Source organism: Falco punctatus (genome assembly GCF_963210335.1).
Source record: "Falco punctatus genome assembly, chromosome: 9".
Lineage (NCBI taxonomy): Eukaryota > Metazoa > Chordata > Aves > Falconiformes > Falconidae > Falco > Falco punctatus.
In genome coordinates this window covers 749,683-767,392 of record NC_137589.1, presented here as the reverse complement: position 1 = coordinate 767,392, position 17,710 = coordinate 749,683, and the positions used below count along the sequence as shown (strand labels likewise).

Genomic DNA, 17,710 nt, shown 5'->3' with positions numbered 1-17,710 from the left:
TGTAAGATTTTGAGTTAGGTTTTGGCCTTTGATGAAAAGCAGAGGTCACAAGACCCTGAGAGTTCTCGTTCTCACCAGGAGCATCTGGGCAGACTTTCCTCTGCTGTTTGCCTTATCTTTACAGTGCTACCCTAAGGAAAGACCTGATCTTATATTTAACCATTCGCCACCATCTAATATAGCTCTGCTGCCAGATTTTGCCTCTTCTTGCTCTAGAGACATGGCTGCAAATATGGGTGACTATTTAAAACCACCCTCTCTGTGACTAGCACACTACTCAACATTACATTTTCATTAACCATGTGGAAGTCCCATGTGGGCTTACAACAAAGCTGGCTGGGAATTCGTATGGGTAGATTGTGCCCCAAGCACACCAGAATCGTGTAACGGTGTTTGTCAGTTAACTGATGCTGTGGCTGTGACAAAATGTCTTCATTAGCAAGCAGTGCTAATGACAGCACTATGACTAATCTTGTCCACTCCCTTGACTCTAAAAGCTGGAATCTACCTCATCAAGACCACGGTTGGATTTTGTACTGCGACTGTTTCTCAAGACTGAACTACTTAATACATTTTAAGTGTTTTAAAAGACATTTTCAGTAACTGGTAAAATATTTGGGGTCTTCTGGCCCAATGAGTCACAGACCGCCTGAGAAATATATGCTTTTTCAAAGTTTCCAACCACCTGAACAAAGTTTCCAAGCATTGAGTGCAGCAGGCCATCATGTGGCTCATGTGGCCATCACCCAGTGTGACACTGCCTTGTTAGGGCTTTAATGGGCAGTGCGAAAAGGTACAGTTCATCTCCTGGGCCAGATTCAGATTTTCTTACCTTCATAGTATGAACTTTTGATCAAAGTAAGATGGGAGAGACTGCCCAAGATGACCAGACAGAATGAAATGAGAGAGGGTACAGCTTTCCTCTGATTGCTCAGCTTATCTTCAGTTTATTTTAGCAGCATGTGGAAACACAGAAGCGCTTGCACCATCCTCTGAACTTGTTACGCTATTTCAGAAGCTTGATATCGCACCTTTTGCAGAATTTCAAAGGCCACTTCCCTGCCCGGAGAGGTCTGTTGGGTGCAGACCTCTCAGCTAAACAGAGGGACACAACTACTGTTGGGGCACAGTAAAATGCTGGTGACAAAATGACCACAGAACAATAGCGACCCAATGAAGTCTCACGTGCACGCAAGGACATACACACATGCATGCACATATATGCACCGAACCTCAGGCTTGCGCTGCAAACAAATGGTATAAAATGCCATGACAGAAGCAGCAAACAGTCATCTACACAGGGACCAAGTGAGAGCCAGTGGAAAAGGCAATGAAAAAGGAATAAAACTAGGAAATCAATCAGTAACTGATTTCCAGAGCTATCCAGCTTTTTGATCATCACCTCCCACCTTCTCCCACACGCTTGGCAAAAAAAACCTTGTTAAAAATAAACAATAAAACCCCTTTAGCATAACTCATTTCTGAGTGGGAAAACAGCCCAGGGCTTCAGAGAACCCTCTTGACCACATTGTGCCAGCTCACTCAACCAATAAGCACAACTTCCAACACCTTCCTGACTTACTGTCCCCCTCTCACAACCTATAAAGCCTCTCAGGAAGCAGAAAACTTAATGAATATTTGCCATGAAACAGTCACAATTGTGCTAGTAGTTTAAAATACACCTGTTTCACCAAGACACCAAGAATTAAAACAATGCCAAATGGCAACGATGTCTTTTTCTGAAGACATTTTTCCTGTGTTTACTTAGCTGCCGCCATCCACAATAAAAATAGCCTATTTCAGTACCATTACCGTTTCAATAAACCGCAAGTATGTAACAGCAGGCACCGCATAAGACACACAAGAAAACAAGCCTACCTTGCCAAAGCTTCCCTTCCCAATCGCCCGGAGAATCTGGAAGTGGTCAAAGTTCACTACAAGGTAAAGAAAAAAGAATTTAAATTTGTAAACGCTTTACTGCAAAGATCTTACACTTAAAAAGAAGACAAGGAGACAACTAAAGCGCATTGATCATGTTTTTATTAAAGTCATCATCTCCCAGGGAAGATGCAGGATAGCAGGTTTTCCTTCCACGTCTCTTTTTACCTGCTGGAAGTAGCTAGCAACAGCTTGAATTAGGTTACTAAACAAGCGGTGTAGCACAAGTTAAAATACAGCTTTGACCTGTGTCAATACAGGACGAGTCTCACAGACTCACAGACACCACAAGCGCAAGAGCAAACTCGGAGCACGGGCAGAGTGGAGAACACCAGCAAGTAGTGCACCCCACGCCGCGGGCAGCCACTGCTCAACACGTGCCTGGCCCCGCACTGCTTGTGCACATTCAGCAGCCACGTGGCCTGGTATCGGTGCTTTGCAAAGGACAACATTTAGAGGACGGGGACTGACTTCCACTCCTTCATGTGCAAACTAATCTGTACCAGATCTTTCTTCCAGAGCCACAGTAATGACAAGAAAGGACAGTACAGTTGTAACACTTCAGATACTGCCTTGATCAGCAGCTACTGCAAACAAATTTATTTTTACTAAACTATTGCTGTGATGTAGTCTAATATAAGTCTTAGATAAATAAAAAAGTAGGTCTATTTATACCAATAATGAGATAATCCCCTTTACCATATAGTTGGAGGGCCTTATCGACAAATACTGTCACAAAAGCCAATGTAAAGCACACAGTATTACTCTCATTTTACAAACTGCCTCTTTATACTTCAGTTCCTTAATGTCCTCACAGCTCAGTAAGCTGCACAGCTGCAAATGAAGCCCATGGTGTGCACGCACCCTGCACATCAGTGCTGACGGCTGCCCATGCCCAGCATGCTCTCAAAGTGGCCAGACATTTAGTAGGAGCTGGCTGCTGAACTGAGCTGCACCCTGCTCACTGCATCTGTCAGCCCTTGACATTTCTACCATGAGACCCTGACCTTGCAAGGAGACCCTCAGCACCTGCTCCCCAGAAGGCTGGATGGAAAGAAATGCTTGGCATGGGTTTGGGGATTTGCAGGGTGAATGATGTATGTAACGGTCAACAGAGAGCACTGGACCTGTGTTTGACTGACAGTGGAGACCAGAATCACACAGGAAGAGTGGGAGCAAAGAATTCACTATAAATATTCCGAGTCCCACTCCCAGATCTTAAATAAATGCACATCTGTCATCTCTGAGGATGAATCAAAAGCCCACACATGTCCATGGAGTTCCTATTACCCTTTTGTGCTAGGCTTGTATCCAAAATATTGTTGTCACTTTTGTGGGACATTTTCTGCAGGAGAACTTAGAAAACTTTGCCAAACGAAACTGAAAACAGTCTGGGCCAGTTCCTACCACGTATCTACCTACACTCCCAGTTCACTCCACAAGCAATGCTGGAGGGCAGATGTACCATCTCCTCCCCAGGATGCTCCAGGAGACTCCAGGAAAGACCACATGGGAAAATCTGTACCACCCCATTCTTCTGATGGCCTCCCATGCTTCCAGAGGAAAGACTCAGCTACACTGGTGGTGTGTCATTTCCATATCACTACCCTTCTCCACGGGCAAACAGCTTTCTTTTAGCAGGACTTGACAGATCTTGGGTTGAGAAGCCACGAGATATTGGCAAGGACACAGGGAATGCCTGGGGCCAGTGTCCAGCTCATCTGAGATGCTGCAGGAGCTGCAAAGTGGTCACCTGCTCCCTCCTGTCTGACAAACCCACCCCTGGAAGGACCATCTAAAGCCATTTTTTCCTACCACCCCTATTAGAGAGACTACAGTGAACAATGCAGAACTGTGGCTACATCTTGTTCATAAATATTCTTCCTGAAATCAAAATATTAGCACACACAATGCTGAAGCATTTGGAACAACGGATCCAATTTTTTTCACATGCAAGCAAATCCATTAACTGAACTTCCATCACTAAGAAATACTCAAAGAGGAAACACAGCTATAGTGAGCACCTTTAAAGGACAGCATTTTATTGGCAATTAAACCATGTGCATGTTCTCATGATCTGCGATCACTCCAGGAGGACCGTTTTTGACAAATCTTTATTGTAGTGTTTGGAATATTGTATAAAAAAGCATTGCTGCTGAGAAAACAAACCCAAAAGTGTCACTTCCATGTATCCATGACTACAACTGATCCAGAAAGCATGCTCTAGTCAGCAGTCAGGAAACAAATCTAGATATGAATATTCACCAGGCCCTTGAACTGATCAGCAAAGATGTCAGTTTTAATAAATTAAATACAGAGCTCTGCTGATGTGTAGTTCAGATCGTGTTAGACAAACACTGACTGATTTTTTCAGTTTCATTATTTTCTTCAGGAATTAGTAAGCAATCCAGTTAAAGAAAAAGCAAATTCCAGCATTTGAGGAAGAAAATCATAGTAGCAGCACGTTGCTTTTTGTGCATAACACACTGGATTTCTAAAAATGACAACATATCACTACAGAATATGTGATTATCCCTAAAATAGAAATCCTGAACCTGCCTGGAACAATTACGTATGCTCCAGAGATTCCACTTTCTGTGAGCTGACAAGAGAAAGCTGTCTTTCACCCGCAACTAGAAGAGCTGATTATTTGGAGGTGACTGGTATAAGCCTGAGTCATAGACATCAGTGAAGGATTTCATGACACACACTCCCGGCGAGGGGAGATGACAGCTGTTGCCTATTCACAGGACCATAGTCACCCACCACTGTGACTTCAGCATCGCACAGTTTTGACAGTCACAGTCTGTAAGCACAGAAATGGTTTTGGCTTGTGGTTGAGCTGGAGGAACCCGTGAGAGGGGCAGAGGGACCTGAAAACCTGGAATGCTTTAAGGAAGCATTTCTTTACTGGGAGTGTGTTCAAACACTGGAACAGGTTCCTGGAGAGGTGGTTGATGCTCCAAGCCTGTCAGGGTTTGAAAGGCATTTGGACAATGCCTTTAATAACATGCTTTAATTTGGTCAGCCCTGAATTGGTCAAGCAGTTGGCCTAGATGATCACTGTAGGTCCCTTCCAACTGAAATATTCTGTTCTATTCTGTTCTGTTCTATTCTATTCTCTTCCATTCCATCCTATCCTCTTCCCACCTGCCATGTACAAACACAAGGGAGCATGGCATTGTGACACAAGGACACTGACATGTTGGTCACACCCCAATCCAATGCCATCTGTTGTGCTGAAATGCCTCAATGGGTATTTCATTAGCTCCTCATGAAAAAACAACACTAATTACTCCTATTGACTCCTCTAACAGCTCATTATCAATACAGCACCTTCACACATAGGTGGAACTGCTGGACATAAGATGTTGCTCTTTGCCACGAGAGAGAACTGCCTCTTCCTTACTCTCTCTGGCACCAAGTGACAAACCATGAATCGCAAACAATCATAAAAAATATCGTGACCTGGATTTGCTTCGTTTGGCGTGTTTTTGTTCTCTATTTCCAGTAACACATGAAAAGCAGGATGGCAGGCTTTCACGCGCCTCTTGGACCTCACCAAACCTCATGCAGCCCAGTCCAGCCCACTTCACAAGAGAGTGCCAGGTGCCGCACTGACATCTCTATAATTAAGATTTCATTGTAGTCACAAAATGTACTGTGTGATAAAGCAGACTGGATGCACAGCTTCCATTTTCCAGTGAAATACAGAGAATGAAGAATATGTTTCTCTGCAAAAGCTCTTTATAGAGAAGGATGAGTATGCCTCAATGCAAGATGCAAAAAAATGACATTTTTGTCTTTGCTATCTTAAAACTATGAAAGTTTTGATTATTTTTGCTGTTTATTCCGCATTTGTTTACAACGGATCTAAAAGTATGGCAAGATAAAACTACCATAAAACTTTAGACACCCAGTGGACACCCAGTGAGGGTTCAACATCAGGACCTGGTATTAATGACAAATAGTAGGAAAAAATGGACGCAGTTAGTAAACCTGGTATCCATATCCTCAAATCTGGTGAAAACAGAAAATTCATGTTTTAAGGACTGAGTTAACCTTTCACTATCTATCTGCATGCTTTCCAGCTTCATCAATAAAACAAGGGAAGTTTTAACTTCAAGAATGACTCTCTACAAAGCTAAACACCTATGAAATTCTTCTCTGAGTCTTGTAACAGCAAATTTGTAGGGCTAGTACAACTTTTTATCAATGTATTTCTATATGTTGGCATAATTAATAGCATTTGTCTACCTATTATATTACTGCAATCTACCTTTGGAAGAAAGTACCATGTTAATTGATGTAGAAACATTAATATGTGGTCGCAGTAACCACAAGTTTGCTGCCACAAAATGCCAAGAGCTTCAGCTCACAAGGAAGAGTTACAGCTTAGACTTAAAAGTCATCACACACATCGATTCCAGCCAGAAAGGAAAGGCCACTTCTGCAAACCACAGGGCAGCGGACGGACAGAGGGCGGCCAGCCGGGCTGTGCGGGGTGCCAGGCAGCCTGCAGGAACACGGGGTGCTGGGCGCCTGCAACAAGGGAGAGCGGTTGGGGAAGTCAGGAGATGCTGAAAAGGAACCATGGCAGAATTAACAGATGTTGGGATTAGGAGCAGTGTTTAGAGCGACAGGGAGGGCCTAAGCAAGGGGATCAGGCAGACCAGGGAAGTACTGCAGAGAGCCTGTCAAGGGTAAGCATCATTCCAAACAGAAACCTCAGAAAATTCCAAAGTGGCAAGCCTGACAGAAACAGCAGGGGAGAGAAAGAGGCAAGACAACAGGAGGGACAGGGAGCACTCTGTGAGGGCGGCGAGGCGCTGGCCCAGGCTGCCCAGAGCAGCTGTGGGTGCCCCATCCCTGGCAGTGCTCAAGGCCAGGCTGGATGGGGCTGGGGGCAGCCTGGGCTGGGGGGAGGGGGCCCTGCCCGGGGCACGGGGGTGGGACTGGGTGGGCTTTAAGGTCCCCTCCAACCCAAACCATTGTATGACTCAATATGAAAAGCTTTCAAACTGGAGGATGAACCTGAGTAAATTGGGAAGATCAGGAAGATTGGGGAGGTTAAAGACCTGAGGTAAAGCAACTCTGGGGGAAATGCAGAGGTATTTGACAGTGACAGGGAGCAAAGGGCAATGGCGAACGACATCAGCAGTCCTCCCCAAGCCTGAAACCTTTGAATGCAAGGCATCCATTTCTCTCTATCTGGAAGGCTCCATGCAGCGCAAGAAACCGCTGCTTTCCTTTCTATCACTGGAAAAAGCACACGCAGTATGTTCGGTCTCCAGCATCTCAGGCTGATCTGTTTTTGCCTACTCACATCCACAGAGAAGATTACATGGGTGAACAGAATGGAAATACAGTATAATATGACTGCCAGGAAACTCAAGTGAGCATTAACCACCCAGGAATTCAGGGAATACTGGTACATAATGAAAGAAATTAAAGGTACAATGCAAGCTCAGTGCTATAAATGAACCCCTTTAGAAACTAAGGATTCAAACATACTATTAGGAAGCAACTCTGAAGTCTTGTAAAAACAGCGAGTTATTGTATGATTAATAGTGAATCTCTGCAACTCCATAAGGAATCAAATATACCATGCAAAGCCACTGCAAAGTCTTTTTAGGAAGACTGGGTTATTGATACTGGGTACAAAAATGTTTGCATTGGCCAGAAACCATTTCTAATTAGTGCAAAAATACTGCTTGCATTGGCCAGGAACCCTGCCAAATGAGTGCAAGCGTATCACATTCATCTGCTTCTCCATCAACAAGCTCAGGAGGCACTAGAGATCACGGGGGAAAACACAGCACCTTCTGCTCTGTATGCTTTTACAAATGCTATTTTTGTTAGAGAAAAGTACGTTACCTTGCAGTAACAACACAGGCAGGCAAACAGGTTATTTATTAAGCACCCGGCTGAGCTCTCCGTCACTGCAGGTTAGCGAGCACTAAATGAGTTCACGGTGGTCTTGGCCAAAAGCACAGGAGACAAGCATGTGCTTCACATACACAGGCTGATGGGCAAATAAGGCTGTTACATATGCTGCACAGCTTTCACAGCAATTAGCTTTCCTTAGCTCCAGGGTGACACGTGTTTTTGCAGGCTGGCTGCAGGAGGGCAGCCTGCATGTAATGCTCACCAGAGAGCCCTCCAGAGCACCCAAAATGGGTAACTGATGCCCTGAGGCCAATACTGAAGATTGTTTTGTTTCTCCGTGTTCCTACATGTCCGGCTAGTCTTTCTAGAAGGGTACTGCCTCTCTGCAAAACTCCCTGGTAAATGATCCACTTTATGGTTGTATCGCTTGTTAAACAGCTTCTAAGCAAATTACAGAGTGGTGGTATTGCAAATGTTAGGTAGGGATTCAACCCACCTCCCGTGTAAATGCTTCAGGCAGAGCATCAGGGCTCGGCCAGCCTTGGAGCCGTCCCCGGACGGGGTAGTGTGGGAGTGGGGTCTCCGGGCCTGTGGTGCCTTGCTCCCTCGTCCCCAGGGGTCTGCTGGCCCCCAGAGGGATCACTGCTCCCCAGTCCCTGAAGCCTTCCCCACCGCAGCACAGGCAGGCTGCCCGCTGAGGGAAAGGTTTCCTGACCCGGCAGCAAAGCCAAGGTGCATCGTTCATCAGCCGGTGGCAGCCGCAGAGCCTCATGGCTCCCCGGGCTGGGAACCTCGGCCAGCCAACACCAGCACAGCTGGGGTGGGCACCGACAGCCCACACGGGGGGCTCTGCAGAAAGTGGCCGTGCGGCTCTGCTGAGACCGAAGCTCACGGTCCACCGAGTCCCACTCCCACAGCCACTTGGGTGAGTGGAGGAGGCAGGTGCCATGCTGGCCGGTGGCAGAGGCGCCCACCGAAAGTGAACCTTCCCACCCTGGGAGGCTCTGCCTGCAGAAAAGCTTGAGGAGCCACAGTCTGGAATTCAAGCAGCCATGCTCCGCTGCAGACACAAAATTTATCTGTTCCCATGAACAGCGAATGCAGGCTTTCTGGGGCAGAACCATCATGTTAAGAAACGAAGAACTTTATAAGCAGCTGGAATAAAATCTCCCTGGCAAACAATCAAACTCTTCCAGTGCACCAAGTCTAAAGTAGAGCAGAGCTGAAGCCGTTTGATCACAGTATCATCTTATCTGGGCTGAAATGACTGCTAATTAGAGCCCTACCAGGAATGACAGGAACACACCTCTTTTATCCCTGTTCTTTGGATGTCTAGTTGTTACAAGCCCAAGGCCTGTCTCCTGGGCCAGATGCACATTTCAAAAACAGCCGAGGTGCTGGTTTTGATGCAGGAGGACCCTGCAAGAAAAGGCTGATGTGGCAGAGAAAGTTAGTCTCTGACTCACAGCAATCCTGGTGCCTCTCCTGCCGGCCAAGTGAAAAATTCCTCCTGGGAGGAAGAGTGAGGAAGAACCCACGCTCACTGAGGCACCCCTCACAGCCAGCCTCGGACCAAGGTCCTAAAAGCAAAAAGCTGACAGCTCTGGTAGGTATTTGAGCATTACTGATAGTCTAGATTAGCTTTGCTGATTATATAGTGAAGGCGAGCCAAGATTTTCCCCATTTTCAAATCTTCAAATTAGTATTTTCAACTATAGATAGAAAAAAAATAATTAGCTGACACACAAACTCTTCAGGAACGGGAGTGCTAAATACAACATGAAAACCATGAAGCCCTCATGATCCCAGCACTGCCCTTCCAGACACGAGCAGCAGGGTGTCCTCAGCCACCCCCCAGCACTCCCCGTCTCACACCAGCCCAGCCTCCTGGGCTAGCCTGACCCCAGCTCCACCTCTCCAGGGACCAGTGGAGAAGCCTTTGTGGGCACATAATTTTCTGTGCCACATAATTTAAGCTTAGCCTAAAGTGCCTGTGATCACGCGCGCCAGTGCTACACAAAGGTAAGCTCATCTGTGACATCTCCCCGGCTTGCCTGGTCTCTGGGGGTACGCGACATGGAGCAAACAGGACTTGCAGGGACAGGACCCACTGGGGCCTCCCAACAGCACTGCTGTGCGCCATGGAAATAAACTGAAGTCATGCTGGTGGTGAAAAAGGAAGACTGGGAGGAGGACTGGACCAAACCAGGCTGAGCTGCAGCTCTGTGGGACTTCTTCCCTCACCACCTCTGCCAGCTCAGGCGTGCGGCTGCCTGGATGGCTCTAAGGATAATCACCACTTCTTCCATCGCAGCACTAGTAATTATTTTTCTGCATCTCTCCCTGCTCTTTATTCCAGAATAGAACAAGAGGATCAGGAAGGTCAGTTGAGCCATTTAATTCTTGGACAGCTCCATTATAATTACAAAGTTTGATGTTTCCAGTAGCATGGGGGAAAAAAAGAGGGAACCAAATTTCCCCACCATCACCTCCTCACTTCTCAAGACCAGCTCCCCTCCGGACTGCCTGCCACCAGCCTTCCTCCTGAGCTCAGGCTAGCGGCCAAGCTGGGCTTACCCGGTAAGCGTTCACACACCAGGAGCTCAGGATATCCACTCAGCTGGCAGAAATAAAGGACAGTGCTTTTCGGCTGTAGTTCAGATCACAGCAGGGTCATGCCTTGAGAGCAGCGCAGCCACGGCCACGTGTGCTCACATTAAGTGAAGGGCTTTGTGTTTTCCAGGTAACGTGCTTGCAGAAAAGGCTTCCACAGAAGCGTGTATGTACATATAAACACCCCCCTCCCCACATATGCATTTGTGCACATGAAAGGACTGATCAGGCAGAACACAGAAAGTCCCCTCACTGTTCCTCTTTCCTCTGTTTAACTGAGAGTAGAGTGTGATCTTGCCACTCAACACAGGTAGGACTATGTCTAGGGGCACAAGTGACCTGCAAAATATGCCGATGCTGGAAGAGGAGACAGTGTCACAGGTAGCCCCAGGCTTCATCCCTGAGGAATGCCCATGGACCATGCTGTCCTTCCCAGCGCTGGGCCATGGGTCTCCACACGCGGAGAGGAGGAGATGGCAGAGCCCACGTTAAAGCCACCAATAGTAATGTGGGGAGTGGGGGGCAGGCCAGCAAGCATGGGAGAGGTGTGTGTGGCCCCAGGGACAGCCAAGGTGCCAGCGGCACAGAGGGAAAGCTCAGGCAAGGCATCCTACTTTTCAGTGTCCATCCTCTTCTGTAGGAATCTAAAACCAGATAAAGAGTTTCTAATGGGCCAAGCAGATGGCAAAAATTACCATTAAAATGTACTACAGCATTCCTTCCTTGAAGGCATGGCATTTTGCATTAGAAAATCAATCTCACTAAACACCAAATTTGGCTTCCATCTTTTATCAAGCTGACAGATTGGATGTGTACTCTAGCCTTTATTTGTTTTGTTGCTTGTTTTTCCCCAGTTCTACAGCTTAGAAAATTTTATTTCAAGTCACTAAAATTGATTTACCAAAAAAAAAAATATCTTTATAGCACATGTTTATAGTAGCATAACATTAGCAATAAACATCTGCTAAATGTTACTTAATGTTTTTGCAACATATGTTATAAATGATAAATGGATGACTTTAGGTGCCATATACAATATTTAGATTGTATTGTGTTCAGGGCTAGGCTGTGACTGCTAAACACCATAAGGTGAACAGAAAGAACCTTAGCAAAGCTGAACAGTTTTAGACAAATTTATTCCAACAAAAATTGTAAAGCTGGCTGTACCAAAACATTGAGCTACCTTCTCCCATTTAATTTAATTTTTTACAGCGCATAGGGAGGTGGGAAAGTGTCTCTTCTGGACTGTTTTCAAAACTGACCTTGACAGTACTTTTCTGCACAATAAGACCTCCTCTGCATTTTAATTTTAATAAACAGTTACACAAAATTAAATGTTTGACCCAAAATGAAGTTTTCATTTCTCCTCTGAAAAAATCTGAATTCCAGGTAAAATACCCAAACCAAGTATTTGTCACAGCTTCTCTAAAATGCTGCTGAAGCTCCAGCCCCATCTTCTCCACACTTCGCACAGCTCTGTGTCCCCACCACGCAGGAGGTGAACCCCCCAGCCCTGAGCAGTGCCCCGCAGCGTGCCAGGCTGCAACCCCTCCAAGTGCCAGAGCTGCTTTGGCCACCACGCTTGCAAAAGCAGATTTGCCGTGACTGTCAGGAACACAACCCATCCCAAACCACTGCCACCCCTGCCATGCTGCCTGGCAAGTTTTCCTCCAGTACTTCAGACCCCTCAGCACTTCTCCAGCCCCGCTTACAAAGGCAGCTTATTTGATGCTTATTTGATGTTACTGAGTTATCAGCAAAGCGAGCTGTGCCAGAGCCCTCACAGTGCTGCAGACGTGATGCTTTGCTTTTCACTGCAGCTCAAAGACAGCTTTCTATCCAAACTGGTTTTGATATAAAACACTCTAATTAAAAAAATAATAATATTAACACTAAGAAATGTTCCAAGTTTTCTTGAAAACTAGGCTGAAAACAAAGTTTGGCGCATCTTTGCCATTCAAACTGAAGGCTGACAATCTATTTTGCTCAGCACAGAAATGTTTGGGTTTTGTCAGCCTCAGTTCACTTCCATCCATGGGAAAAATGTTGATGTTTTATGTACGTACCACATGTTTTGGCTCTGCAGTGGTAACGTCTGCTGAGCAATGCCAGTTCAAATAAGATTAAGGAATTCTCATAGGAGGATGCAGAAACCTTTAGTAATCAGAAATAAACGTCAGCCAGTAGAGAAATTCACTGTTTGCTGGAAGAAACTTACTACTACTATAGTATGCCAGCTCCAGTCCTCCAAGTTTTATGAGAAGGCAGCTACTAACTTTAGCTGAACCGAAGTCCCCAGGGGACTCTTACAAGGAAGAAGAAAAGGAGGAAACATTTTTAAAATCTGCAATAAAACTGGGGACATAGAAGTTCAATAACCGTCTCCAAAATTAAATTAAAATATATATGAAAGAGATGGATCTTTTAAAAGTCTAAGAAAGAAATTTAATTAGGAATTCCTTTGATGCAGCATTTTTTTCCCCTTTATGGGGTTGTGTGCCTAACCTCATGGGACCTCAATTAATCATTTCATGTCCTTAAACATAACTCCAGATAAATGCTTTGTACGCAGCCAGCAAGACAGTCTTTATGCTACCACAGTCCACTCAGAGAAACCCTCCCTTAACTACTGTCTGCTAAAAGTCACCTTAGCCCAGCAGCCACACCATCTTAAATTTTATACCGGCATGTGAGGACACTGCTGCCCAGGACACCACCTCTCTGCTCTCAGACTGGCCACCACCACCAGCAAACTAAACCCCCAGGGGCTGCACTGTGGGGCTCCCTGCTCCCCGAGCGCTGCTGGCTGCAATGCACGCCAGGCGAGGGCAGCCCCCCAGCTCCCTACAAAGCATCGCACACACAGCAGTTCAGCAGAACATCTCTCGGGTACAGTGCCCCCATTACAATTACTGAAGAATGAAAACTAAGAATTAAAAGTACACTAATCCAAGGGTTTTTTTATGCAAGGACATCTTTGTATTTTAAAATCAGCCATAACACCAGGAACACATAACAAGTGGAAATGAAAAATGCCCAAGTCCTTGGCTCTTTGCGTCCCTGGAAGAGCCAGGGTGCTGAGCTAGGCAGAGAAGGGCTGGCTCACCGTGGGAGCCACAGCGGTGCAGAACCTGTCAGCCACTGCAGATGCTGAAATGGCATGGTGGCTTGCCACTTCACTGCAACCTTCCTCATCAGATCTGCCACCTCATAAAAAATGGATATTGCAGCATTCCTCGGCCTCCACACTTGTGAAGAAAACTTGCACTGCACCCTTGAGCTGTATCTGAACGGTAAAATATTTAAGCCCGTCCCACAAGGCTTGATGAATTCTGAAAACATGGGCATGCCAGTAGGGTTTGCAGCTAAGCTTATGCAAAACAGTATTTAAGTGGAAGGAGGATGTGTCTTAAGACCTGCCAGAAAACTGGCATTTCTTCGATTTCTGTCTTGAGGACACCACCAACGCCTTTTCCTGCTGACATGCAAGAGAGGTCCTACCAACCAGGAGGACCAGAATCAGTTGTCCTTAAGGCAACCTCTTCAACAGCAATTTTACTGGATTTTTTTTTCCTGGCATCCACTCCAGCAAGGCCTAGGATGCATAAGGCTCCGAGAAAAAAGGGGAAAGATCAGCATCATGCAGCCCAGGGTGCCTGGGCAAAATTAAATATCACAGGGACCTGCAAGCCACTGCCTTTTACCTTACTCCTGGGTATATATAGGAGCAATTTTTTCTGGGGTTCTCTTATAAAGATGACTAGGAAAATAATTAATGCCAGTTTTTATTGCTCTGTGGGGAGGCAAACCTGTCAACCAAACTTAATTACCTTATTAGAAATTACTATAAAGCATGGCAATCAAAGACAGTGGTGCAGGCCCCTTAGTCTGTACTGAACTGTTAGACTCAGTGTTGCATGCGGGCCGGTAAGGCTTTGCACTGTATATGCCAATAAAACATACATTAAATGGATTAACAGCAGGATGAGCTGTGGCTTTCTGGCACAGTTTTAAAGCATTAACCATTTTAAAGTCCTGTCTAATATAAGAAGGATAGCTTTTTTTTTTTTTTTTTTCACATTTAAGCCACAGTAATAGTTTCACCTAGTGTCCCAAACTTGCAGTGTAAGAAATACATGTTTTATATCAGAAATAAAGTCTGCTTATTTTCATAAACTTAGCTCACCGTGTGGTTTTGACTGTACAAGGGAAACAGTGAAAGTTAATTCTTTAAATCATTTTAATCCACAATTTAAACAAAAGTTGAACAGCGACAAAGCCACCTTTCAGGGTCTGGCACCACAAACTGCTTCAAAGCCTCAGGTCTTTAATCCACCTTTGTCCCGAGGATGAACACAAGCCTAAACCTCCTGTCTGCTTCTAGTAGGAACCTGCTTTGAGAGAAATCAGAGAATTTAAAGGATGCAAAGGATTCATGCTGCCCTCCTGCACAGGAAGATATTTTGCTCCAAAAGCACGCTACCTTTACTGTTATATCTTCTTCTCTATGTTAATCACTTTAAAGTTGCTAAATTATTCACCGTTCAGAAAATACATTTTCATTGCCTCGAGTTGGCAATCGAGAATGACTTACAGAAATAGGTCATCCTCATCCCATAGAAGAATTAACATATACTTCATGTGCCCCCCCCCCCCCCCCCCCCGTTTCCATTTTTGAGCTCTGCTCCACGTGAGGATGGGCCAAATTTAAACCATCTGCATTTTTCATGCTACTCCATCATGCTAAACCCACAGTCTTCACAATGTGCCCTGGCTTTACATTTTTAATAAACCGTACCCAGCAACAAAATTAATAGACGTACTTTTGCCTGGTATGCCCACAAACCATGAGCAAAGCTGTAACAATAACTGCAAAGGATATGACCCAAGTTTTCCAACGTTGCTACCTCAGCTTCAGAAAACTCCCTCCCATCTGGAGCCTAACCATCACCACCCTTGTCCACAAGGTTTTTTATCTGCCTTGGAGGGGGGAGCAGGCTGTGGTCTTCTTTCTTTTTCTTTACCTACATGCCCCCAAAATAAACAGATTGTAACATGACTTTTTAATATATTTTTCTTCTGGCACATTTAATTTTCTGTTTTTACACATTTCCAAATTAAATGCTATTTGCTAAGGACTGTTCCCAGCAAGCTGTTAGCCATAATATGCCCAGGATGCTGTCTATTGGGTCCACATCAATTTTTCCTTGCTGGGAACCACAGAACAAGGGCCCTGTTCATGCCTTCTGTTCCTGCTACGCTTTGCACAGGCGGAGGTGGCACTTGCCAGCATTTGATTCCATGGAAATCACACTGGTATCTCCAGCCTCCAGGAAACAGGATTCAACTACGAGGAAACAAACGGCACACGAAACCAAGAACAAAGCAAGAAATCTTTAACATACCATCACTGGGATTGATGATAAAGAGCAAAATCAAGATCTAAGCCCAGCATGCAGTGAAGGGAGTAAAGGAAACCCGTGTAAAGGAAAGAGGGATGGAGGGGACCACAGCACCATGCAGATGTTACTGAGGACACAGACAGCCACCAGCCCTGTGCTCTATTCCTGGCTCCATCTCTGATACAAAGTGAATTGAACCGACTCTCTCTTTGTGTTGCTTGTTGAAAAGCCTATTCATGCCTTGCACTGTGTGTCACAGAGACAGGAGCGAGCGCAGAGGGGTCTTATTCTCAACAGAAATTGTGCAAAGATGTCAGAGCGGAATTGTACGCGGACTGGACAGCTTGCTGCTTGCAGGTCGGTGCCTGCAGCTCCCAGATGGATAAAGAGCAGAAATAACGAGAAGAGGCCCATGAACCGTTGTTTTCGTATTCTAAGGTCCAAATTCAACTCTGTTCACCATGGCAATGGCAGAGCTTGGGGATGTTTTGGCACAGCAGAACCAACAGGAGTCTTTCTGCCTGACTTCAATGAGACAACGATTTTCCTGGTAAAGCTCTGGACAGTGCCCATCTCACTGCATCTAAAAGCACAAGCTGTGCGTTCAATTTTGTTAAGCACCGGGGATCTGCCTTAGGTGAGACTCACACAACTTAATGTTGGCTGCTTTCAGCAGGGTCCACAGGTGCAAGCCTGGCAGACAATCCACAGCACAGCCAGGTCCTTTGAAGCGTAACATTTCGCAATGGGATCCTATTTGTTTATGATTTACACCAAGTAAGAGAGATGCTGATCACGGAATAAAACCTGCCCTGCCATATGCAGTGGATTAATTACTGCATCATTTATTCCTGTAGTGGGTCGAAGCCATCATTACCAACTCAGGAGAATGGCTGCTAATAATAGTATTGCTCACAATCTTACTCCGGTATTCAACTCAAACCAATTGTTCAGCTCAATAGCAAACAGCTTACACTAATTCCTACTAACTTTACTTAGTACTTTTAGATTGAGAAATAGAAAGTTCACACTGAAATAGCACAAATTCTAATACACAGCAGGATTAACTCTTCATGTTTTAAACTTAATTACGTGCAACCAGGTGGCACTTGATATTCCTTCTTCCTTAGCTAAACCCAACAGCACACGTTTAATGATTTTGGTGCACATACGCTGAGGGAGCTAATTAGGACTCCTGTAGGGCTGAGCTCAACTTTTTCAGTGTTGTCTAAACTGAAAACAAAATGTTCTAGAAGCCATACTGCGCAGCACTGACTCTGTGCAGACAACTTGCTCCTGTGAATCTACAACAAGCCAATTTGCTGGGTAAAATGAAAATACCTCAAAAGATAAATACCGAACACTCCATTTCCTGGGCTTTCAAAGCGTTTCACCATTGACTCCAGTTTCAAGAAGATCAAACCGGGAACCAAACTGAAATATAGCTTATATCCTTCGAAATGGATTATGCTAAAGGCTAGACAAAACAAAAGCTTCATTTAAAACTACAAGCAATAAAGAAAATAAATTCCTCCATCCGTGACTTGGTATTGAATGCAAAAAGGGCACAGCACTCAATCAGGTTAGACATTAGCTGACCTGTCATTAAGCACATTGCACGGTAACTTACCATGCTGTTTGAACACAGGATGGTAAGTTTTGGTGCGTGTTACTGGCTGTGCTGTAGTGTGAGCGAAAGGAACAGAACTCAGACAAGGAAGAACGTCAGGCCAGCGCCTAAGGAGCTTGCCGAGGCATGTCTGGGCATCTCCGCCAACTGGCCGTGATCTCCCCAGAGCCACCCAGCCATGGCATCTACAGCAGCCACCCGTGGCAGCCACGCTGGCTCCTGGCTGCAGCCGGGGAGC

At 45.4% G+C, this 17,710-nt stretch overlaps 1 protein-coding gene across 2 annotated transcripts in view; it reads right to left on the bottom strand.

Annotated features, from left to right (window-relative positions):
- Nucleotides 1-17,710, bottom strand: part of STK32C (serine/threonine kinase 32C) — a 98,247-nt gene that overhangs the window by 44,916 nt on the left and 35,621 nt on the right. Inside the window, exon 2 of one of the 2 annotated variants that reach the window (XM_080403423.1) lies at nt 1,879-1,934. In XM_080403423.1, coding sequence (XP_080259549.1) covers nt 1,879-1,934 — 56 coding nt within the window. Of the gene's footprint in view, nt 1-1,878; nt 15,099-17,710 lie in introns of those variants that run through there. The other variant, XM_080403424.1, reaches the window with a different exon arrangement.